The sequence below is a fragment of the Macaca nemestrina genome, chromosome 16 (assembly GCF_043159975.1).
Source record: "Macaca nemestrina isolate mMacNem1 chromosome 16, mMacNem.hap1, whole genome shotgun sequence".
Lineage (NCBI taxonomy): Eukaryota > Metazoa > Chordata > Mammalia > Primates > Cercopithecidae > Macaca > Macaca nemestrina.
The window spans coordinates 1,130,150-1,153,948 of record NC_092140.1 but is presented as its reverse complement, the minus strand read 5'-3'; the positions used below and the strand labels follow the sequence as shown (position 1 = coordinate 1,153,948).

The window sequence follows — 23,799 nt, the reverse complement described above, 5'->3', positions numbered from 1 at the left end:
ATGTGCTTCCGAACACCGAGTCTGAGATGCTCGGGATGAGTACACCCTCCCTCTTACACAAAGCACAGCAGTACTGACCAGGCAGGAAGGGGGCTGTGTGCAGAGACGCTCCGGGCTGGAAGGGGGCTGTGTGCAGAGACGCTCTGGGCTGGAAGTCTGAAGTGGTACTGCAGAGCTTTTCTAAGTGATTTTCTCGTTTCTAAATCGGGCCATCTATCTTTAGCTGCAACACTGAATGGGCCGCCACCGCCTCCCTTCCCCAGTAACCCAGCCTCGCACGTAGCCACCCTCCTTTCCAAGGACTTTCCCTTGGCGTCCGAGAGTCTGTTTGCAGATTCTGTGTGCTGCCTTCCACAGCAGAAGAGGAGCCGGGTTTGCTGTTGGTTTTAACCCAGAGTAATCATTTAAGAGGGAAGAGATTAAGTCAGCAGAAGCCCCCCACATCTTATTTTTGTCGGTAGCTCCCACCCGTATGCATGACCCCGGCGTGGAGCATTCCTCACCCACGCTCGCTCTCCCTGCCTGTCAGTCCAAGTTTCGTTGCAGCCGAAGGACCAAAAAAGTCTGCCTGTCTTCCAGGAGGTGGCCCAGAGCCTGGGTCCGGCACCGGCATCTTCGCACGCCCGCCACGGCCCGTCCCTCCCAGGCTCTGGGACCCTAGGTCCTCAGCTGTGGTGGCACAGCTGCTCCAAGCATTCCCCAGCACCAAACCCCAGTGAAGTCAGATTCTCCTGGCCTCTCCTCGGCCCTGCGTTCAGACCGTCTTTGGGTTCCCCGGCCTCTCGGTGGCTGCTGGCTGCTGCGCCAAGGTTCTGGTATAGTGAAAGAAGTCATTCCTTTCCCTGCACATTGCCTCCTTCCTTCATCTTTTACAAGAATTAGAGGCCCCATATCTGCTCCGATGCCCACAACCTTCATCATTTTGGTGCAAGCCTGTCGCTGAGCCACTGGTTCTCACCTAAGTCTTTGGGATGAGGCATCTCCTTCTTTTTTTTTTTTTTTTTTTTTTTTTTTTTGGAGACGGAGTCTCGCTCTGTCGCCTAGGCTGGAGTGCAGTGGCGCTATCTCGGCTCACTGCAAGCTCCGCCTCCTGGGTTTACGCCATTCTCCTGCCTCAGCCTCCCGAGTAGCTGGGACTACAGGCGCCCGCCACCTCGCCCGGCTAATTTTTTTGTATTTTTAGTAGAGACGGGGTTTCATTGTGTTAGCCAAGATGGTCTCGATCTCCTGACCTCGTGATCCGCCTGTCTCGGCCTCCCAAAGTGCTGGGATTACAGGCTTGAGCCACCGCGCCCGGCCTGGATGAGGCATCTCCTTGTACCCGCACGGCCCCCCTCTGCCCCTCACCGTGGCTGATCCCCGTTCCTGACCCTGCCTCAAGCTGGCACACACCGCCTATGGCATCGTTATCTGAAATAATTCTAAACACTTCAGGATGCTTCCAAAAAAGTAGACGTGTATAGAATCAGTCTTCCTTTGTTTTAACACTGCATTCGTTTGCTTTTGCATCACTCTAAAGACATACTTGAGCTGGGTAATTGATAAAGAAAGAGGTGTAATTGGCTCACAGTTCTGCAGACTGCACAGACTTAGCACCTGCATCTTCTCAGCTTCTGGGGCGGCCTCAGGGAGCTTCTAGTCATGGCGGAAGGCAGCGGGGAGCCGGCATCACGTGGTGAAGGAGGGAGCAAGAGAGAAGGGGGAGGTCCCAGACTTTTGAACAGCCAGATCTCGAGTGAATTTACTGAGCGAGAACTCACCCGTCACCAGGGGGATGGCGCCGAGCCATTCATGAGGGGTCACCCCCATGACTTAATCACCTCCTGCCAGGCCCCACCTCCAGCACCGGGAATCACATTTCAACATGAGATTTGGAGGGGACAAAAGTCCCATCCATGTCAAGCATCCCCAGAAATGTAGAAAGTTCTTTAGATGAGCCATCACCAGCTAATAGCAACGTGTCCCTTTCGTTATTGTACATTTTAAATGAGTTTGCACATGAAGTCATAGGCAATTCTAAAAATTAAATCGTAAGAACCCACGGGGTCAGACACACATGGACGGACAACAGATACTCTTGGGAAGCACACATCAGTCCTGGGCAGGTCCCACAGTGTTCCCAGCAAGTACGCCATAGTTTAAAGAACAGGTAACACCGTTACAGCCACATCTTTCACACTTATCTGCCGCTGATATAAACCATTGGGATGACTCTTAGCAAGACGTGGGTGGTAGGAGTCAGCCTCCCTGCCAGAGCACTTGCAGGTGTCAGGACGCACCTGGGTGCCCTCCATGCCCATGGGGTCCAGGCACCTGCATCTTTGCACACCCGCCACAGCCCGTCCCTCACACGGCTCCCGAGCCAGCGTCCCTTTGCCTGGACTCCGACTCTACTCCTTCCTCTCAGAGGCCACGCCTCACTACGTGTGCCCCAGCGTCTCTGCTCACACCTCACTACGTGGGCCCCGGCCCCTCGGCTCACACCTCACTACGTGTGCCCCAGCGTCTCTGTTCATACCTCACTACATGTGCCCCGGCCCCTCTGCTCACACCTCACTACGTGTGCCCCAGCGTCTCTGTTCATACCTCACTACATGTGCCCTGGCCCCTCTGCTCACACCTCACTACGTGTGCCCCAGCGTCTCTGCTCACACCTCACTACGTGTGCTCTGGCCCCTCTGTTCACACCTCACTACGTGTGCCCCAGCCCCTCTGCTCACGCATTACCACGTGTGTCTCTCAGATAAATCAGTCACTCCTGGGTTAGGTGACAAGAGCTTCCCCATATACGAGGCTACTTTTTAAGAAATACAAAAATCATTTTCTAAAAGCAAAATATTTCTGCGAGGTCACCCTACAGGCTAGTGAAGTAGCCCCCAGCAGACCCGTGATTTAGGCATTGATCTTCAGCTGCCGAGTGTCCTGTTCCGCTCCCCGAGTGTGTGATCGGATGAATTTCTGAAGCAGATTGACTCATCTTGAAAGCTCTGTCTTGTGAACATCATCACTGCTCCAGTGCCCACAGCCTTCATTGTTTGGTGCCAGCCTGTCCCTGAGCTGCTGGTTTTCACCTAAGTCTTTGGGATGAGGCATCTCCTTGCACCCCCACGGCCCCCCTCTGCCCCTCACCACTGCCAATCCCCGTTCCTGACCCTGCCTCAACCTGGCACACACCGCCAGCTTAGTGTTTGAGTTTTTATTTTTGTTTGATTCTTCTACCATAAAAATACGACTTTTTCTGTCCTTCCTTTAATTCTCAGAGTTCACTGACACTGGTTTGGAAGTAATAGAAGCCAGCATTTTCCAGCAAAATCACCCAGAATTCTCTCTGAACGCCATCTTTCTTGTATGAAAATTTATAGTTGTATCAATACACAGACTCTGTTTGTGTGGTCAGCAGGTACTGAGGCTTTTCTCTGTCCCGGGCACTGCCCAGGCATCACGGATGTGAGGGAGGAAATGAACAAGGCCCACCGCCAGCTGGGCGAGGACAGTTGAGGGGGATCACGATGGGGTCACAGGCAGGGGTGGCAGGGAGCAGCTGGGAGGGCGGCTGAGCCGTGGGAAGGGGGCACAGTCAGGCCCCACATGCCAGGCCCCATCCACCTGGGCTCTGACCCCGGAGAGGGCGTCTTCCTGTCCCCAGGCCCCTGCTGCCCAGAGCCAGGCCGCCTCCAGGAGGGTTTGGGGCATGAGCAACCAACAGGAGACAATGATGGTGGACGTTGGATGGGCCAGCAGACACAGAGCGCAGAACCGTGGTTTCATGAAGGAGAAGTGGGCCACAAGGCCAAGGAGGCAGGAGGTTGGGGGGTGGGCGGTGATGGCACTGTCGTAGGAGCTGGTTGTGCATGAACTGAGACTCGGAGGGTCACTGGGCAAGGGAGCCAGGGCAGCCGCGGACCCGGCCAAGCCCAGGTGCTGGGCAGACCAGGAGAGACACGGGTCTCTGCAGTGAGGAAGGGGTGGGTGGTGGGGCTGGGAGGAGGCCCCAGGCTCTGTCCATGGGCCACTCAGTTCCTGGAGAGGGCAGACCAGGGATGACCCCTTGGGCATTTTGGTTCAGTTTTTTGGAGATGGTGCAGTTGACCTGACGTGGGTGCACCAAGTAGTGCCTGCAGGAGGCACTTGGACACCACCCCCTGGGCTCCAGGCCTCAACGGGCGAGCTTTGACTGGCCTAGGCTTCCGCCTAAAGTGGCTTTGGGAAAACCAGCACTTAGCAACAGCCTAGGCCAGCCGAGCCCTCAAGCAGGTTTCCAAACAGACACAGGCTCCAGCTGCCTGACCCCACCAGGGTGCCCAGCTCACGGTGCTGCGGGCGCCACAAAGCAAGACCGTGGCAGAGACTTTACCTCCAAGCGCTTGGCCACCGAGGGAGACGCAGCACTTACATAATGTGCCGTGATCCGGGCTATTTTTAGCCACCATATGTGCTGTCTTAAGAGCTGAGCTTTCCCTAATTTGGGGTGTTCTTTTTTCTTTTTGGGATGCCTTCAGCATGGCTTGGAATAGAAAAATAAGACATTGGAAGAGCCAAAATCCAGTGTTCCTAAAACCAGGCTCCCCGTGCCTCCATCCAGAGCAAGGCCTGTGTGAGGCTGAGGGCGTGTGGGAGCAGGATATGTTCACCGCTACCCACGCGGGGTCTCCAGCACCCAACAACAGCAGAAGGACGAGACCCTCCTCCGAGAACTCACACATCTCTTCTCCCTTAGTTGTTCGGTCCTCAGATAGAAGCATCTTTTGTAAAATGCTGTTGCAAAATCTAACCCTCTTCCACTGTACCATGTGTGTGCGTGTGTGTGAGTGTGATGTGTGTGAGTGTGCATGTGTGTGCGTGTGAGTGTGTGCGTGTGTGTGCTGGTGTGTGAGTGTGTGTGTGCCAGTGTGTGAGTGTGTGTGTGTGCTGGTGTGAGTGTGTGTGCTCACATTTTGGGGTTTTGTAATAGAGTGTATACATGTTTAGAGCTATAGCCTAAATCAGACTAAATCTAGATCCTCAAGTGGTGGCTGGAGAAAGTGAATCTGATTTTTAGACTACATGGGGCCAGAACTTTTTTCCTGTAACGCCGGTGCATTTCTGTGTGTGCAGGAAAGGTAGAAAACGAGGTGTCTGAGGGACCTTGGACTTCCAGGTTGTCCAGCAGATTTTTCACGTTGGCAAAGTACGATTGTGTGCGGCCTTGCGACCGGATTCCTCTCCTCTGCCAGCTTCTGGGGCTTCGCGGAGGAGCTGACCGTGGGGGCGGTGGCGGTGGGGGCAGTGGAGGCGGGGACAGGGTGGGGGGCAGTGGGAGCGGTGCTAACTCCAGGAGGACTTCCCGGCGGAGGTGATGCTTGATGAGAACCTGACGGGAGGAGGAGTTGTCCAGATGGAGCGGGCGAGGAGCTTCCCCTGGGAACACAAAGCAGCCCTGGGGTCAGGGGCTAGAGCGCTGGCTGTCGAGGGAGAGAGGACCAGGTCTGTGTGCCCCTCTCTGAAGAGGCGAGACCGTCCCCCAGGGCAGGGAACTGAAATGCACGCTACATAACCGTGGCTACTCGGGGGTATGGGGGACCCAGCTCTTCCCAGTGTGGCTGAGCTTTCTCCGAACATAGCTGCTGAGTGCAGCAAGCACCTGCCCCAGTGAGCACAGTCCCGCCGCGGTGGATGGAAGGAGACCAGGACCTGCGGGGTGTCTCCTACGCACCAGCTGCTGTGGCGAATGCATTCGGCGCACGCTGCGCGTTCATCAACCCCCGATTATAGGTGGAGGAGCTGGGCTTTGGGGCAGTAGGGAACCGGCCGATGGGGTGGGGCGGCCCTGGGGGTGGCCTGGGCCTTTCTGTCTCTGAAACCCGAGCTCTCTCCCTGCTCCGGGGGACCCAGGGCCGTGGTGGTGGGTGGTGCAGGTTCATGCGTGAGGCTTCCATGATGCTGAGAGCGACTGTCCTTCATCCGAAGGTTCGCTCCTCTCACCTACGCGAGGATTTAACAGGCTTGAGATATCTAGCAAGGGTGGGAGATCCAGAGGCCCCCAGCCCTTCTTCACTGTGTATTTCCGGAATGTGGAATCCAAGGGTCCAGTAATGGCAGCACGAGCCACACTGCTGCTCTCTCTAAAGACCTCCGAGGCGATGCAGTTAATAACGAGGTTGTCTTAGTCCAGGTCTGCTGCTTACATGTCAGGGCATCTGGAACTGGGCACTTCACAACGAAAAAGAATTCACGCCTTACAGTTGAGGGCCACATCTGGTGAGATCCCTCTTGCTGGTGGGTCCCGACGCGGTGCAGGGCCTCACCTGGCGAGGGGAGAGGGAGCCAGTGCGGGGCTGCCTCCCCTGCTTATAAAGCCACCAGGCCCCCACCCACCCCCACGACAGCCCATTAATCCGTGAATCCATGAATGGGTGAATCTATTCATGAGGGTGGGGCCGTCCTGACCCAGTCGCCTCTGACAGGTACTACCTCTCAAAGCTGCCATGAGTCTCGAAGTTTCATAGGGACGAACATTCCAACCACACCAAATGTTTATTTCAGAATTGCTGAAAGAATCTATTTTAAATGTCCTCAGCACAGAAAAATGGTGAGTGGGTGAGGTGACGGATCGGTTAATTGGCTTGATTTAATCAATCCACTGAGGATACCTGTAGCAAAACATCACTGGGTGCCCCATAAGTAGATACCATCATGATTTGTCAGTTAAATGTAGAAACATTTTTTTAAAAAAGATAAAAACAGAGAAAAAGAGCTCTGAGACCCAGGCTCACTCAGCGGCTTTTTCTCCCAGAGAAGAGGAAGGATCCTGCCTGGGCTCCCTGGGACCAGGTGCCTCGTGAGGCTCCGTGTGGGGCCGTGGACCCTGCAGGTCACGCCGGCTTCCCTGACTGATGACCCAGAGCCAGGCCTTGCCGGTGAGGGGCCAGGGACTGGTTGCTGAGGCTTCTCCAGTCCTGCTCTTCACTACCCTTGATGCCTGGAGCGACAGTATTTGCCTGGTTTATTTTTTCAGCTTAGAGCTCATGGCACGGAGTCAGAGCCCTGCATTCTGGTGGCTCAGGCATTTGAGTGAAGGTTGGATCGGGGGGGGGGGAGATGCCGCTGCCCCACGCGTGGAGGGGAAGAGCCATGAGCTGTAGCAGCCACGTGTCTTCTTCCTCTCAACTCTCAGTTCAGAAAAATTTCAGACCTACAGACAACTCTGGAGTCTCACAGTGAACAATCCTCAGCTGTGGTCATTAACAAAGTGCCCGTTCGTGTGTGTGTGTGTGTACAGAAACACACAGACACATCACACACAGACATAGACACAGACGGACACACATCACACAGACATCACAGACACAAAACACATCACATAGAACACACACAGACACATATATATACACATACATCACATAAACACACACACATCACACACACACACATACACCCAGAAACATACATCACACAGACACAGAGACACACATCACACACACACACATATACACATATACACACATCACATAAACACAGACACACACACGTTTTGCTGGTGAGAGCTGGCTCTGCCATCGCGTCTGTTCCTCCCGGATTGCTGACATGGTGTCTCCTGAGAGGAGCCACCCCCCACGTAACCACAGGCCATGTAACCATGGGCCACGTAACCACAGGCCATGTAACCACAGGCGGGTCAGCATTGCGGCAACACTACGCTCTGGTCACCCACACGTGGGGCTTTTTCCACATGCCCTGTCATGTCCTTCCTATATTTTGTTAAAATCCAGGTCCACGTCGGCTGTCCACCCTTCTCGGTCGTCTCTAATAAATCCAGGTCCAGTGAAGGACGTCCACGTCGGCTGTCCACCCTTCTCGGTCGTCTCTAATAAATCCAGGTCCAGTGAAGGACGTCCACGTCGGCCGTCCACCCTTCTCGGTCGTCTCTAATAAATCCAGGTCCAGTGAAGGACGTCCACATCGGCTGTCCACCCTTCTCGGTCGTCTCTAATAAATCCAGGTCCGGTGAAGGACGTCCACGTCGGCCGTCCACCCTTCTCGGTCGTCTCTAATAAATCCAGGTCCGGTGAAGGACGTCCACGTCGGCTGTCCACCCTTCTCGGTCGTCTCTAATAAATCCAGGTCCGGTGAAGGACGTCCACGTCGGCTGTCCACCCTTCTCGGACGTCTCTAATCCACCCAGTTGTTGGTTTTTGTTTCCTTTCTGTCTTTTATGAGATTGAGATTTGCAAAGGGTTGAAGCCAGTTGCTTTGTGGAATATCCTTTCATGTGGTTTCCTTGTAATTAGGTTCCACATGGTCCTTTGGGGTGGGAATCCTGGTGGGTGAGCTTCTGGGACAGCCCGTGGAGGCCCAGGATGTCCATGTGTCCCGCGATTGGGGTGGTCTCGTGTGCTCAGACGGCCAAGGAGGCGTCCGAATTTCCCCAGGAGAAGGTGCCTCTCCTCTTGGTCATCAGTGGGTGGTGTGTGGTGATGCTCAGGACAGGGCGAAGGTCCCGTGGCTGAGGTGTCCACTGACCGTTTCTGCCTGAATGGGTGGTTCCGTGGTGGTTGCCACAGGGCTGTGTTTTCGAGGGGAGTGGCAGGTGCCTGGCGTCTGCATCCACACCTGCCTGGGAGCCTCCCTCCATTTCTTACTCCATCACCTCCTGTGTCCCTGCAGCTGTGTCTCCAGTGATCTTTCCTCTACTCTCCACCTCTGCAGGGTGAGGTTTTGCACTGATTGCAAAGTAAACATGCACGCCCCTTCAGGGTCCTGGTCCTTAGGGACCAGAAAAACAACTGACCAGTTAACAAGTTGACCAGAAAAACAACTGAATACTCCTCAGCTCTTGATGTGAGCTCGGTTCACATGGCTCCGAATCCGTGAGATGCAACCAACGCTGGGCAGAACCTTGGCAGAATTTTGCTAGGGTCTGCTGAGAAGCCGGGGGGAGGTTCTGGGGGTTGGCTTGAGCTGTGGGGTGAGTGTGGGAGAGACGGTGAGCTCCCTCCCATCAATCAATCAACAGACTGTCCTGTTTTCATAGTAGTCCCCGCCCAAATGTCATTGAGTCCAATCTCAGGATCCGGAATGTATGCCTGTTCTCCAGATCTGCTTCCTGTGAAATTCATGGAGACTATTGTACATTCTGGAGTGGGAGTGCGGTTGGAAGTGTGTGTGCAGATGCTCCCTGTGTTTTCTCCCAGGCTTTCTAGAGGAGCATTTGCTAGGCGACCAGTCTCCAAACGGCCGCGCTGTGGTTTAGAATTGGTCTTAGGAGCGATGGCCTCACGCACACAGCAGCAGCCATCCCGAGCACTCACATCCGAACGTCCACGGGAACGGGGTCCACACCCATTGCTTTCCTCACCCGGTCCAGCATCTCTGATTCCGGCTCCAAAGTTTTCTTCATCTGTTAATGCTGAGACACAAACAGACTTTCAAATGCATATTTTTATGTAAACTTGTGTTTGCTTTTTGGCTGCTGTCAGACAAGTGTAATTGGCGAGGTTTCAGCTGCTCTGAAATTAAATATATAATGTCAAGCTGGATAAGTGTGGCTTGGAGCAGACCTTAAGGAAGGTGATTTGAACTTGGGGAGGGTTTTTCAAACAGAGTTCCCCAAAGTACCCAGTTCTACAGAGTTCCCAGTGTGTCCTGTGGGCCTTAGCTGCATTGGTAAATATATGCATTGATTATTTTGTGAGTCTCTAAGAATATTAACTCAGAAACCAGCGAACTCTTTTTCTATCTCCAGACTACAATGCTGTGGTCATCACACATATCTGTTCCTAAGTTCATCCAGGTCAGCCCAGAAAAAGCAATATTGTTTTCATATTACATAGAAACTTATTACACTCTTAGGATTACTTTATTGTTGAGTAATTTACAAAAAGACTTGACCTGACAGCCTCCATCCCAAATTCTTCATCCAGTTACCATTTATACTTACCCCCATCTTTTAAAATAAAGTTTTTATTTTAGACCTTTCTCCAGCTTTTAATACAAATGGTCAGCTCCAATTTAGAGAAAATTTAATTTGCTGTTATATTTATTCAGAGTATGTGTTTGTGTACATCATTAGCACCTTCTCACTCAGCTAGGATCTTCCAATTTATTCTATTTAATATAATGATCCAATAACTTAAAATACGAAACACTAAAACTGAGCCAAGGAAGAGGGGGTCGTGTTTAATGTTGGCAGAGCCTCCAGGAGCCAGCCTTGCTGCTGGGGTGCGCTTCACTCCCAGAGGCTTTAGGGGCAAATGAGCTGCACCTGCTGGAGACGTGGCCCCTCCGCCACACACCCAGCTTCATCTCCGAGCTTCAGGCTCTCAGCCTGTCCTTAAAGATCCAGGTGATAAAAGTGACAGTGAAATGTGGAAGAGCATGATTCATTGCACCTCCAGAAAAACAGTGGTTTTCCATAAGTAGTCGTGGCCAATTTCACAGTAGTGTGAAGGATTTCCAGTCTGCTCGTTGCGGAGACACAGAACCTGCCCTGGGGCATCCCACTCTTTGGGGCTTGCTTCTCGAAGGAGAGCTGCCCAGGCATCCCGTCCACCAGGATCACGCTCCCCACAGATGCTCAGCTCACGATTCCCTGCTTGTAATTCAGCCTGTCCGTCACAGCATCTCACCCACGCGTGCGCCCTGCAGAAGGTGAACGGCTGTGGCCTTAGTCTACATCCAGGCGTCGTGTGAAACAGTGGGGCAGAGAGGGCTCAGATGCAGGGCCCCTCCAGAGCACTTCCCTGAGGGCCGCAGGTGGAGGGAATGGGTGTGGAGGGCAACGGAGGCAGGACGGTCCCCCGAGAGCCATCAGCCTCCCCTCCCTCATCCACTCCACAGCAGACACCCACAGAGCACCTGCTGAGTGTGCCGGCCACTGAGGGCTGTGGTCCCTGCCCTCCCCACGCAATGCAGATGAAGCAGAGGTCTCCATGGGAGGGGCCCTGTGGGAAAGGTGTGCAGTGTCCAGCCAGCGACAGGACATTGTCCACCTACCCTGGACAGGGAGGGCAGCAGCCCAATGACTGAGCCCTCAGTTTATGCATATGGTGCGGGGGCACATCTCTGGTTTTAATTCCTACGAGGCAGTCAGGTGACCTGAAATGCAGCTCATGGTTCATGTTTGGGTGCTGAGTGTTTCGGCACTGAGTGTTTGGGTGCTGAGTGTTTAGGTGCTGTGTGTTTGGGTGCTGAGTGGTTGGGTGCTGAGTGGTTCGACGCTGAGTGGTCGCTGAGTGTTTGGGTGCTGAGTGTTTAGGTGCTGAGTGTTTGGGTGCTAAGTGTTTGGGTGCTGAGTGTTTGGGTGCTGAGTGTTTGGGTGCTGAGTGGGTGCTGAGTGTTTGGGTATTGAGTGTTTCGGCACTGAGTGTTTGGGTGCTGAGTGTTTAGGTGCTGTGTGTTTGGGTGCTGAGTGGTTGGGTGCTGAGTGGTTCGACGCTGAGTGGTCGCTGAGTGTTTGGGTGCTGAGTGTTTAGGTGCTGAGTGTTTGGGTGCTGAGTGTTTGGGTGCTGAGTGTTTGGGTATTGAGTGTTTCGGCACTGAGTGGATGCTGACTGTTTCAGCATTGTTTGGGTGCTGTGGGTTTGGGCACTGAGTGTTTAGGTGCTGTGTGTTTGGATGCTGAGTGTTGGGTGCTGAGTGTTTGGGCACTGTGTGTTTGAGTGCTGTGTGTTTGGGTGCTGTGTGTTTGGGTGCTGAGTGTTTGGGTGCTGTGTGTTTAGGTGCTGAGTGAGCACTGAGTGTTTGGGTGCTGAGTGTTTGGGTGCTGTGTGTTTGGGTACTGAGTGGGTGCTGGGTGGGCACGGAGTGTTTGGGTGCTGTGTGTTTAGGTGCTGGGTGGGCACTGAGTGGGTGCTGTGTGTTTAGGTGCTGGGTGGGCACTGAGTGGGCGCTGAGTGTTTGGGTGCTGTATGGGCGCTGAGTGGGTTCTGAGTGGGCACTGAGTGGGTGCTGAGTGTTTAGGTGCTGTGTGTTTGGGTGCTGTGTGTTTGGGTGCTGTGTGTTTGGGTGCTGGGTATTTGGGTGCTGAGTGTTTGGGTGCTGAGTGTTTGGGTGCTGAGTGTTTGGGCTCTGAGTGTTTGGGTGCTGAGTGTTTGGGCTCTGAGTGTTTGGGTGCTGAGTGTCTTGGCCCTGTTTGGGTGCTGAATGGGCACTGAGTGTTTGGGTGCTAAGTGTTTAGGTGCTGTGTGTTTGGGTGCTGAGTGGGCACTGTGTGGGTGCTGAGTGTTTGGGCACTGAGTGGGTGCTGAGTGTTTAGGTGCTGTGTGTTTGGGCGCTGGGTATTTGGGCGCTGAGTGTTTGGGTGCTGAGTGTTTGGGTGCTGAGTGTTTTGGCGCTGTTTGGGTGCTGAGTGTGTGAGTGCTGAGAGTTTGGGTGCTGAGGACAGACTTGTCAAGGTCTAGGATCCCACAACTGTGGAAAAGGCACTGTATAATCCTGAGTGAGGTCCCAGCTGCTTATGTTGTAATCCCAGAGCTGGGTTGGTACTTGGGGTGCGCAATCTAGAATTCCCGCCTGAGACCATGTTGTCAGCAGTAGAGATGAACCCAGGTGTCCCTGCAGCCAGCGTGGCCGGAGGGCCCAGCCTTGACCCACACCCCACGCGTCTCCTGACTTCAGACCCTCCCCAGCTTCCTGACCTCAGGGCCCTCTTCTTATCGTCCTTGCTAGACCAGCCTGGACATTTGAGTGTGGCCGGGGCAGTGGCCAGTCAGGACATCCTGATGAGGCAGTCACTCCTCCTCCAGTCCTTGCTGCTATATTCCTTTCGGGCTTTAGGGCAATGCCATTCTTTTCTATATGTCGGATTTTAGGTGCATTTAACTTAGTTATCCAGAAATCAAACTCAGTTTCTTCACAATTTCTTTTTTGGTGATGGGGTCTCCCTGGATTTCAGCATCTGAACTTAACTTGGCGTCAAGAGCAGCTGTCACTGCACGTCTATCATCGTGGCTTTTGAGCGCTTCCTTGGTGCAGGCGCCCACTGAACGCCACGCATGCCTTGGTCCATTTCATCTTCGAAAGGGTGTCACGAGTAGGCACTGCCGCTCTGCCCACTTTCCCAATGGAGAAGCTGAGACACAGAGAAGGGGAGTGACCTGCCCAAGGTCCCACGCTTTGTAGGAGGCAGAGCCGGTTTCCACATAAATTCATGTAACTGTGTCCAAGGCCGTGTGTATGCACCAGGATCCAAGATTATTTTTATTTTTGTAGGTAACACACATATGTGTCTATGTGGCTTTTATAAAATTTGACAAGTGTCTTGGTTTCCTGGGGCCTTGTAACAAAGTAACCACAGACTGGCCGCTGGAGGCACAGAAGCGCGTTCCCTCCCAGCCCTGGAGGCGGGATCTGAGCTCAGGTGTGGCCGGGCCAGCTCCTTCTGAGCTACGAGGCTAGAGGCTACAGGGAACATCTCTCTGCCCCAGGCCTCTCTCCAGCTTCTGGCCTGGCTGCTTCCCGGGTGTCCCTGGGTGTGGAAGCACTGCCCCGACCTCCACCAGCATCTTCTCTGGGGGCTCTCCACGCCGTGCTGGGATCAGGGCCCGCCCTGATGACCTCGTTTTCTCTTGGTTACCTCTGTAAAGACCCCGTCACCAACCAAGGTCACATTCGGAGGCACTGGGAGTTAGGCTTCAACATGATAACTTGGGGGGGACACAGTTCAGCCCCTAACAACTGTTGTAAGCTTTTGACTTTTCCATGTGTAAGCAGCATAACGTTCTACCAAGGCATGTGGCTTTTCTTTTCTTTTAGAAAAGGGTGATGCTTCTCACAGAGGCCAGCATCTCTACCATATTTTTCTCGGTGTAAACCTGCCGCTTTGAGGATGTGTGGCCCACGAACTGTGCCTCCCCGGTCAGCCCAGTGTGCAGGCACCGCGCAAGGGGGGCCGCTGTCCGCAGAGCGCGCTGCAGGCTCTTGTCTCTCGCCCTCTCTCGCAGGCATCTTTCCCGGCAAACCTGCAGCTCGTCCTTGTGCTTCGCCCGACGGGTTTTTTCCAAAGGACTCTCTCCGACATCGCTTTCAAATTCAATAGAGATGACTTTAAGATGAAGGTGCCGGTAAGTTCCGCCCCCCTTCCCCCCATCCTGCGGGAGCAGAACGGAACTAATTGCCGTCCTGGCTCATCTGTGATCATCAAAATCCTGGAGGAGCTGACTTCAGGGCCACGTGGTCAACAAAACCCTGTAGGACCTGGTGGGAAGCTGCACTTCCTCAACGCGTCAGAGGTCGTGCAGTCCTTTCTTCCTCCGCCCCCGCCCCAGCCCCCACCCCACCGGGGTACACAGAGCATCAACCCCAGACAGGCCACTGTGTGGGCGTCCCATCAGGACGCGGGTCACGTGACATTCCTACCCCCAGGAAAACTGTAGAACTCGGGACCCTAAGGACTGACAGTCCCCCCGGCCCACCTGCGAGGAACTCAGCCCAGGCCCTGCCTGCACCCCAGGGATGAGAGAAGGGCTGGGGAGGGGGCTGTAAGCGTCCCTGGACCTGGGAGGGAGCACCCACTGCTGACAGGGATGGGCCAGACCTGTCCTGGAGCAGCCAACGGGGTGACCCCTGCCCCATCGCCACCACATAGTACGGCACAGGGCAGCGGCTCCCAGCACTGCCCACTGAGAAAGCACCTTCTGCCCTGATCCGCTGTCCTTTAAAGAACAAAGGCTTCACAAAGTCTCTTGGAGCCTGTGGAGCCCGGTCACCAGCCCCAGCTGTGTCAGCTCCCCCTGAGAGCCCTGGTCAGCTGACTCGGCGAGCTCACATCTTCTCTGCCACAAAGAACAGAGACATATGGGCCAGCACCAGGCACCTGAGAGCCTCCCATGGCACCAGCCAGATGCTGCTGGAAGCCAGGGAATCTGGGGTGCAGGTCGCTCGCTGTGAAACTACTCCCTGTGCCCTGGGAATCAGGTGGCACAAGCCCTCCCTCCCCACCCTCATTGTGCTACAACCTCAATGCCAAACGTGCAAGAGCCCTTCTCTGACAGGGAGGAAAACGGCCTGGGGCCTTTCCCCCGTGTACTGCCCCCTTCCACTCCCCTCCCCCTCCCCCCCTTTTTCCCCTCCCCCTCCTCCTCCCTTTCCCCCTCCTCTCCCCCTGCCCAAGACAGCCCTGGGGGCCACAAGGCCCCATCCACTCTGCCCACCCCCATGCAGTCCACTCCAGGTGTCGCCTGTGACCCTGGTGCCTGGTCTGGAGCAGTGACTGCAGGTGCAGGGTGGTCTGCATGGCACCCCATGGGGCTGTGTGCCATCGTGCTTTGGTGGCCCCAGAACCACCGGCTTCCAAGCCATTGGGAAACTCTGTGCATGCACCATTTTTTGTAGCCTTGGAGAAGCCTTAGTTTCTGAACCGTCCATTCCCTAGAGGCAACCAGTGACAGAACCGTGCAGAGCAGGGACTCGTGGGCAGTGGGAGGCTTGTGTCCTGACACCAGGACCAGCTAGGCATTGTGTGTGCAGCTCAGCGCCCTGCGGACGGCACCTCTTGCAGTGGCGTGTGCGTGTTATGGTGCTTATGATAGAGATAACTCCGTGTGCCCTCCTTCCCTCCTATTTGGCAGGCACAGCACAGTAGCCATAGGCTTTGTGACCACAGATGTGTCACGGGGAGCAAGGCCGACCTCATGGGTCATCCATGCCACAGGCTCCCCTGCACAGTGGCTCCACAGCAAGCCATCAAAATGGGTTTCACAAAAATCAGCAGCATCTTCAAACTCACAGCCCCGCTTAGATAATTCTTGAAGTTGGCTGGGCGCGGTGGCTCAAGCCTGTAATCCCAGCACTTTGGGAGGCCGAGACGGGCGGATCACAAGGTCAGGAGATCAAGACCATCCTGGCTAACACGGTGAAACCCCGTCTCTACTAAAAAATACAAAAAACTAGCCGGGCGAGGTGGCGGACGCCTGTAGTCCCAGCTACTTGGGAGGCTGAGGCAGGAGAATGGCGTGAACCCGGGAGGCGGAGCTTGCAGTGAGCTGAGATCCGGCCACTGCACTCCAGCCTGGGTGGCAGAGCAAGACTCCGTCTAAAAAAAAAAAAAAAAAGATAATTCTTGAAGTTACAGAGTGGATGATGTGAAGGATGCAGTTGTTGACCCGTGTGTGTCCGTGTTTCAGGGCTGGCTGCTGAACTCAGCCCTAGAAAGGAGACGTTAGGGAGAACGGTGGCCCTGGCACCTCTGCTGCCATGGCTGTCTGGCACAATCACCCCCAGTTGAGAGTCCCCACTCTAGACTGATATGGTATTTAATAATACATTGTGTGGTGTCAAATAACCCTTGAGCTAAACCTCGGGAGACCCATTTTGTGGTCCCGTCTGAGCTTGCAAAGCCAAGCCTAGATTTTATCCAAACCCACGGATGGAGTGGCCTCAAAAAGGGCAAGAGAAAGGCAGAGAAACGAAGACAAGGCACATGGAGCTTATGCGGCCGTCGCAAGCACGGGTTTCCCGCGTAACCATGACAGTGCGGGAACTGCCAGCCTCTCCCCGTCCGGCCTCGGCGCTGGGGTGTCGATTTCAGCTGGTGTCTGCAATGACCGCGGGGTGTTTTTGGCAGGAACAGGGATAAAAATGAGCATCTTTCCCATCAGAGCACTGTCTGATGATGTTGCTGGAGGAGGTGTAAACGCCTGCTGCGTGTCCGTGGCCATCACAGGCCACTCTGCGTTGGGTTTTGTGCACCTCCGACAGCGTCATTGGCTCCTCGCCGTGGTGTGATCAGCTCAGGCACAACATGCCCATTTACGAAGGAGGCAGCCGAGACACAGAGAGTGGGCGGTTGGCCTGAGGGCAGCTGGGACCCACACCCGGGTCCACACAGGTCCGAAGCCAGGCACCCCTGTCCACACAGCCACCCACAATGTCCAGGCGCCCTTGTCCACACAGCTGCCCACAGCATCCAGGCACCCCCATCTGCACAGGCACCAACAGCGTCCAGGCATCCCCATCCGCTCAGCCACCCACAGCGTCTAGGCACCTCTGCCTGCACAGCTGCCCACAACGTTCAGGCGCCCCCGTCCACACAGCCGCCCACCATGTCCGGGTGCCCCCATCCACACAGCCGCCCACCGTGTCCAGATGCCCCCATCCGCACAGCCGCCCACCGTGTCCAGGTGCCCCCATCCGCACAGCCGCCCACCGTGTCCAGGTGCCCCCATCCGCACAGCCGCCCACCGTGTCCAGGTGCCCCCACCCGCACAGCCGCCCGCAGCATCCAGGTGCCCCCAGCCGCACAGCCGCCCGCAGCGTCCAGGTGCCCCCAGCCGCACAGCCGCCCGCAGCGTCCAGGCAGACGTGGTGCCCTCTGTGCTGCTGTGTGTTCTGCTGATGGGGCAGCTCTTTCGGGAGCCAACAATAATCCCAAACACCACCACCGACTCCCTTTCTTCTCCAGGTCATAATGCTGAGCTCCGTACCAGACTTACACGGTTACATCGATAAGTCGCAGCTGACCGAGGACCTGGGCGGGACCCTGGACTATTGCCACTCCCGGTGGCTGTGCCAGCGCACGGTGAGCTGCGTCAGGGCCGGTGGGGGCCGGGGCTGGCTGCTACCAGCTCGAGCACCTCCACGGAATTGCTCTCGCGTCACAGCACGGCCTTTTCCAAAAACATGTTCACATTAACAGTCGTTTTCTTTCCCAAGAATGAGGAGATGGTCTCGGTGGACCTTAGTCATTGTAAAGAAGTAACATGAGTAATAAGTTTGGGAGTGGCTTTCTCTGGGCTTGGAGACGAAAAAAAAAAAAACTCTTGCGTTGTGGTTTGCAACACTCACTGCTCGACAGGGAGAGGCGGTACAGGCACAGGCGACTCTAGGTGACGGGCACATGTGTAGAGTGGCCTGGTATGTTTCTTAAGAGGTCAAGGAGGGCAGGATGCTGTGGGAGGGTGTTCACTGTCCTCGCATTAGCTAACCTCGCCTGATGGGTCTGCGCGGGAACGGTTTCCGCCGGTGTCTGCTTTCAGGGCAGCAGGAGGTGGGTGCAGTGCACAAGGCGTGCAATTGTGTTTTCTCTGTCTCCAAGGCCATCGAAAGTTTCGCCCTCATGGTGAAGCATACGGCTCAGATGCTGCAGTCCTTCGGGACCGAGCTGGCCGAAACAGAGCTGCCCAATGACGTCCAGTCGACGAGCTCAGTGCTGTGTGCGCACACAGAGAAGAAGGACAAGGCGAAGGTATGTGGGGGCGCTCCGGTTGGAGGCTGCAGGGGCTCCGGTCAGAAGCTGCGGGGGGTCTTCCGTCCCCATGGGAGTTCGTGTTGGCAGCACGTGAAACCAAGAAGTCAGCGGGCTTGAGATGCCTTTTGATGGCGATTAGCTGGGCAACTTCTCCGATGAGGATGGAATAAAAGCAGCAAAAATGAACCCTGTAGCATGCTAGCTGCGGCTGCCATTATGGCGTTGGGTCAACCATTGGCCCTGGGCGGCCGTGGCTTCAGGAGGGGGACCGGGGGCGGCTCTCCTCTCAAGCGCTTTTGGCTGTCTCTGCAGGGAGCTCCCGAATAGACTGCTCTGTGGCTTCTGAGTGTGACCGAGACAGGATGTCTGTGCCGCTTTCTCATGCCGAGCAGGCGATGAAGTGGTGGTTGGAGTTCTGTTCGCAGAAAACTCCCAGTGCTCACGTGTCCACAGCCCTTGCTGAGACAAATGTATTCTGAGGAGCACATGCTCCCTGCTGTTCTGCCTCTGGCTTTGCAGCACGGTGGCCCAGGGCCATGACCTGCTGGTGTGTCCCTGAGGACTGTGCCTCTGTGCTCGCCCGGCCACTCCACCGTGAGGACACTGTGAGGACCAGGAGCAGGCACCATGAGAAAGCCTGGTCTCCTGATCTCTGGGTCTCTTGGTCTCCTGGTCTCCTAGTTACCTGGTCTCCGGGTCTCCTGGTCTCCTGGTTGTCTGGTCTCCTAGTCTCCGGGGCTCCTGGGCTCCTGGGCTCCTGGGCTCCGGGTCTCCTGATCTCCTGGTCTCCTGGTCTCCTGGTCTCCGGGTCTCCTGGTCTCCTGGTCTCTGGGTCTCCGGGTCTCCTGGTCTCCTGGTCTCTGGGTCTCTTGGTCTCCTGGTCTTCTGGTTGCCTGGTGTCTCTGGGTCTCCGGTGACTCTCACCATAACCTGTTGCCCTGAGTGACCTGTAACGGCAATTCTGCCCCGGGGCACACGGGAGTGAGGGAGTCCCCCACATCGGCCTGCCCTGCCCGCACGAACCCACAGAAGAGACTGGAAAGACTCAGGAGTCAGGGGTTGACCCCCTCCTCAGTCCCCGCCACCTCAAGAGCAAGGCCCCACAAGGCCTCACCACTGGCCTGCGCTGAGCGCCTGGATGGGGCCGGGGTGCAAGGCTGCGTTCTCTCCACAGGAGGATTTGAGGCTGGCACTGAAAGAGGGGCACAGCGTTCTGGAGAGCCTCGGGGAGCTGCAGGCTGAGGGCTCAGAGCCCGGCGTGAACCAGGACCAGCTCGACAACCAGGCCACCGTGCAGAGGTGAGGCCCGGCCGCCTTCCTGCCCTTGTGCTGTCCGAGTCCAGGGAAGGATCCTCTCAGGCACACAGCCTCTCCGAAAGAAAGAGGCCACGGAAATGGCAAGCCACGCGGCAGGCAGCCCCCCTCCTGGCCGGGGCCAGCACAGCAGCCAGCCTCCAGGCCTCTGTGTGGACCTGGCTCCTCCTGCTGAAATGCGTTTCTCCTGAACCCCACAGAAAGCCGCTGTTCTAGGGGCAATTTCCTAGAGCAAACGCCCTTTTGCAGGCATGAAGGAGACGTTAGGGGAAGCAGAGGCCTTAGACGTGGGGCTGCTGCGTTCCGAGCAGGGCTTCCACGGACAGGGAGAAAGCTTGGGGTTCTCCTCGCTGCAGCTAGTGTTTCTTACTTTCATTGTAAAAGTGTGATTCTCATATTCCTCCCTTGGGCTTCCAGCTTTTTTTTTTTTTTTTTTTTTTTTTTTTTTTTTTTTTTTTTTGAGACGGAGTCTCGCTCTGTCGCCCAGCCCAGGCTGGAGTGCAGTGGCGCGATCTCGGCTCACTGCAAGCTCCGCCTCCCGGGTTCACGCCATTCTCCTGCCTCAGCCTCCCGAGTAGCTGGGACTACAGGCGCCCACAACCGCGCCCGGCTAATTTTTTGTAATTTTTAGTAGAGACGGGGTTTCACCGTGGTCTCGATCTCCTGACCTTGTGATCCGCCCGCCTCGGCCTCCCAAAGTGCTGGGATTACAGGCGTGAGCCACCGCGCCCGGCCAGGCTTCCAGCTTTATAGCAGCACCGGGTAGGGCATTTGTGTGGTTGGCATGGTGCTCTAGGATGTCCAGAACTACCTGAGCACCCCCCACAACCCCCCAGAGCTCCCCGAGCCTCACCCATCCCGTCCTCCCCAAGACTCCCCAAGCCTCCCCTGTCCCATCCTCGCTGGTGGGTGCTATCAGCCTCGCCTCCCAGCTGAGGAGCAGGGCCCACACAGCTGGATAGCGGCTTGTCCGGCAGGGCCGTGCGGGGCGCACCCAGGCCTAGACCGAGCTGGTCCTTTTGACTCTCAGCTGCCGTTGACTCCCATGCAGCGTGGCCCACACCCTGAGCTGCCTTCTGTGCCAGGGACACGCCAGACGCCCCGGGGACTGAAGGGCGCATCCTTGAGGGGCTCCTCGTAGATGGGGTGCTGTGGTCCACAAGGCGGAGGTTGGAGCACAGCCCATGAGGGTCGGCCTTGCCCTGGCTGGTGTCGGACACCGTGTCAGCTTCCCAAAGACTCAGTTTCCTCATCTGTAAAGTGAAGCTGATCCGTGCACACGCCTGGCAGGGTGGGCGTGGGGCTGACTGGGTGGTGCACAGCTGGAGTCCCAGCTACTCGGAGGCAGAGGTTGCAGTGAGCCGAGATTGCACTACTGCACCCAGCCCAGGTGATACAACCAGACCCTATCTCAAAAAATAAATAAAAAAAAAAGTTTTTGGCCGGGAGCGGTGGCTCACGCCTGTAATCCCAGCACTTTGGGAGGCTGAGGCAGGCAGATCACAAGGTCTGGAGATTGAGACCATCCTGGCTAACACGGTGAAACCCCGTCTTTACTAAAAATACAAAAAATTAGCCGGATGTGGTGGTGGGCACCTGTAGTCCCAGCTACTCAGGAGGCTGAGGCGGGAGAATGGCGCGAACCTGGGAGGCGGAGCTTGCAGTGAGCCGAGATAGCTCCACTGCACTCCAGCCTGGGCGACAGAGCAAGGCTCCGGCTCAAAAAAAAAAAAAAAAAAGTTTTTAAATTTTTAAAAATAAAAATGAAATGAACAGACTCGGCAGTGCAGCCTCGTCGCAGTGACCTAAAGGGAGAGAAGCAGGAAGGAAAGCACACGGCCCCTGATGCCTTCTCCAGGGCCTCCCTCCCTCGCTGACGCCCTGAGTGCCTGCGTCTGCAGATCCCAGGTTTGGGTGCAGGGAGTGAGTGCAGGCCAGGATCTCAGGAAGGCCCGGGTGGAGTGAGCCTTGGGGTCGCTGGAACTCCCACTGTGCTCCACGTTGTGTGGGGCACCCTGGGCCACGCAGACGGTCAGCTCCTCCTCTCTCCCAGGCTCCTGGCCCAGCTGAACGAAACCGAGGCTGCCTTCGATGAGTTCTGGGCAAAGCATCAGCAGAAACTGGAGCAGTGCCTGCAGCTTCGGCACTTCGAGCAGGGCTTCCGGGAGGTGAGTGGCCCTGGGTGGAGCCGGCAGCCGCCCTGATGCCCGTGGGGCCTCCTGTGCCTGTGCCCTGGTCCCAGTGCCAGGAGCCGAGCCGTGCCACGCGGTTGACTTTGGCTTAATGCAGAAAAGTCTCCGCTTGCCAGGTGGAGCCTGTGAGATTAAGTGGGGCTGAGCCTTGAAATGCACCGTTGATGACTGCGTCGCTGTATAGACAGGTGATTGAAAATCGGCTCACTGCGATGCACTTACACCCGCATTGTTCGTAAATTAGCAGGAAGCCTTTGCTCTCCCTTCATAGTCATTTGCATGCCCTTTTATTCAACATGCGTGTGTGATGCCCCTGCTATGTGCCAGACTGTAGGACAGTGTCACAGCCATGAGGTGCACGTCGACACGGCCCGTGCAGCCAGACCCAGACGTCTCCTGCCTGCGGCCCCTCATGAGAGACTCACCCGTGTCTCCCGCAGCCCACCCCTCCTCAGCCCCCAGCAACTGCTCATCTGTTCCCATGGCTGTACTTTTGCCATTTCAAGAATGTGATGTCAATGAATCCCACAGAATGTCACTCTCGGGACTGGCTTTGGTGCTCGGCACAGCTCTCTGCAGACCCCCAGGTGCCGGTGGCTCACTCATTGTGTTCCCTGGTGTGGACGGACCACAGTTCTTTCAGTCATTCACCGTTGAAGGGTATCTGGGTTGTTTCCGGGTTTGAGGATTACAGATAAAGCTGTTACAAACATTCATGTACTGATGTTGGCGTAAATGTCAGTTCTCATTTCTTTGGCCTAAATGCCCAGAATGTAATTGCAGGGTTGTATCGTAGTTGCATGTTTTGTTTAAGAAAGTGCCAAACGGTTCTCAGCGTGTGAGCGACTAGTTGCTTCCCCTTTTCCCCAGCATGTGGTGGTGTAATGATTCTTTATATTATGCTCACATCCTGATGTGTGTGCCGTGGAATCTCATGGTGGTTTTCCGTTGCGTTTCCCCAGTGCTGATGGCGCTAAACACCTTTCCGTGTGCTGCTTTGCCATTCGCATATCCTCTTCGGTAAAATGCCTTATTTCTGTTGCCTGTTTTCTAACTGGATTGTTTGGTTTTGTGTTTTTGTTTTACTGTTACATTTTGAAAATTCGTTATATACTACAGATACTAGTTCTTTGTCACACATGTAGTTTTGCGAATATTTTCTCCTGGTCTGTAACTTGTCTTTTCATCCTCTTCATGGGCATTTCACACAGCCAAAGCATTTAATTTCAATGAACTCCAACTTGTCAATTTCTCCTTTTAAGGATTATACTTTTGGTCCTCGATTCCAAGTATATTCCGCTAAGCTTTTTTCCCCCAGAATTTCATAGTTTTACATTGAAGTCTATGACCTATTTTGAGTTAATTTTTGTATAAGGTATGAGAATTAGGTCATGATTTGCTTTACCTCTGGATGTCCAATTGCTGTAGCACCGCTTATTGAAAAGGCTCTTTATTCCACTGGATTTCTCTTCCACCATTGTCAAAACTCTAGGCACATTTATGTGGGTCTGGTCTGGAGACTCTATTCAATTACATTTATCTACATGCCTGTTCCTCTGTCCATACCACAGGGTCTTACTTACTGCAACTATATAATGTCTTGAAATCAAGTACGCTCATTCTTCCCTCTTTGTTTTCTTTTTCAAAATTGTGTTAGCTTCTAGTTCTTTTGCCATTTCATGCCAATTTTAAAATTATCTTGTCTACATATACAAAAACCAATTTCCTGGGGTTTTCATAGTAGTTGTGTTAAACCTGTATTTTGAGGAAGATCAGTGTCTTTACTGTTGAGTCTTCTAGTCAACAAACATGGTATTCTCAACGCTTGTTTTGATTTCTTTCATCAGTGTCAAGTAGTTCTCAGCACACAAGTTCAGTACGTATTTTGTTTGACTTACCTTTAATATTCCATTTAAAGAAGTCATCACAGTATTATATTTTTAATTTTGGTATTTATGTATGCATTGCTGCATATAGAAATACGATTGATTTTTGTATATTTATCTTGTCTCCTGCGACCCTGCTGAGCACACGTATTCTAGATGGTTTTTTGTAAAGTCCTTGAAATTTTCTGTAGAGACCATCATGTCATGTGCAAATAAGGACAGTTTGGTTTTTTCGTTTTTGAAG

At 54.7% G+C, this 23,799-nt stretch overlaps 1 protein-coding gene across 22 annotated transcripts in view; it reads left to right on the top strand.

The window, feature by feature from the left end:
- LOC105485266 (MCF.2 cell line derived transforming sequence like) overlaps positions 1 to 23,799 on the top strand; it is a 203,300-nt gene that overhangs the window by 153,083 nt on the left and 26,418 nt on the right. For all 22 annotated transcript variants that reach the window (XM_071080989.1, XM_011747518.3, XM_011747517.3 and 19 more), the window contains 5 exons: positions 13,920 to 14,039; positions 17,378 to 17,494; positions 18,011 to 18,160; positions 19,338 to 19,462; positions 21,531 to 21,645. In XM_071080989.1, coding sequence (XP_070937090.1) covers positions 13,920 to 14,039; positions 17,378 to 17,494; positions 18,011 to 18,160; positions 19,338 to 19,462; positions 21,531 to 21,645 — 627 coding nt within the window. The remainder of the gene's footprint in view (positions 1 to 13,919; positions 14,040 to 17,377; positions 17,495 to 18,010; positions 18,161 to 19,337; positions 19,463 to 21,530; positions 21,646 to 23,799) is intronic.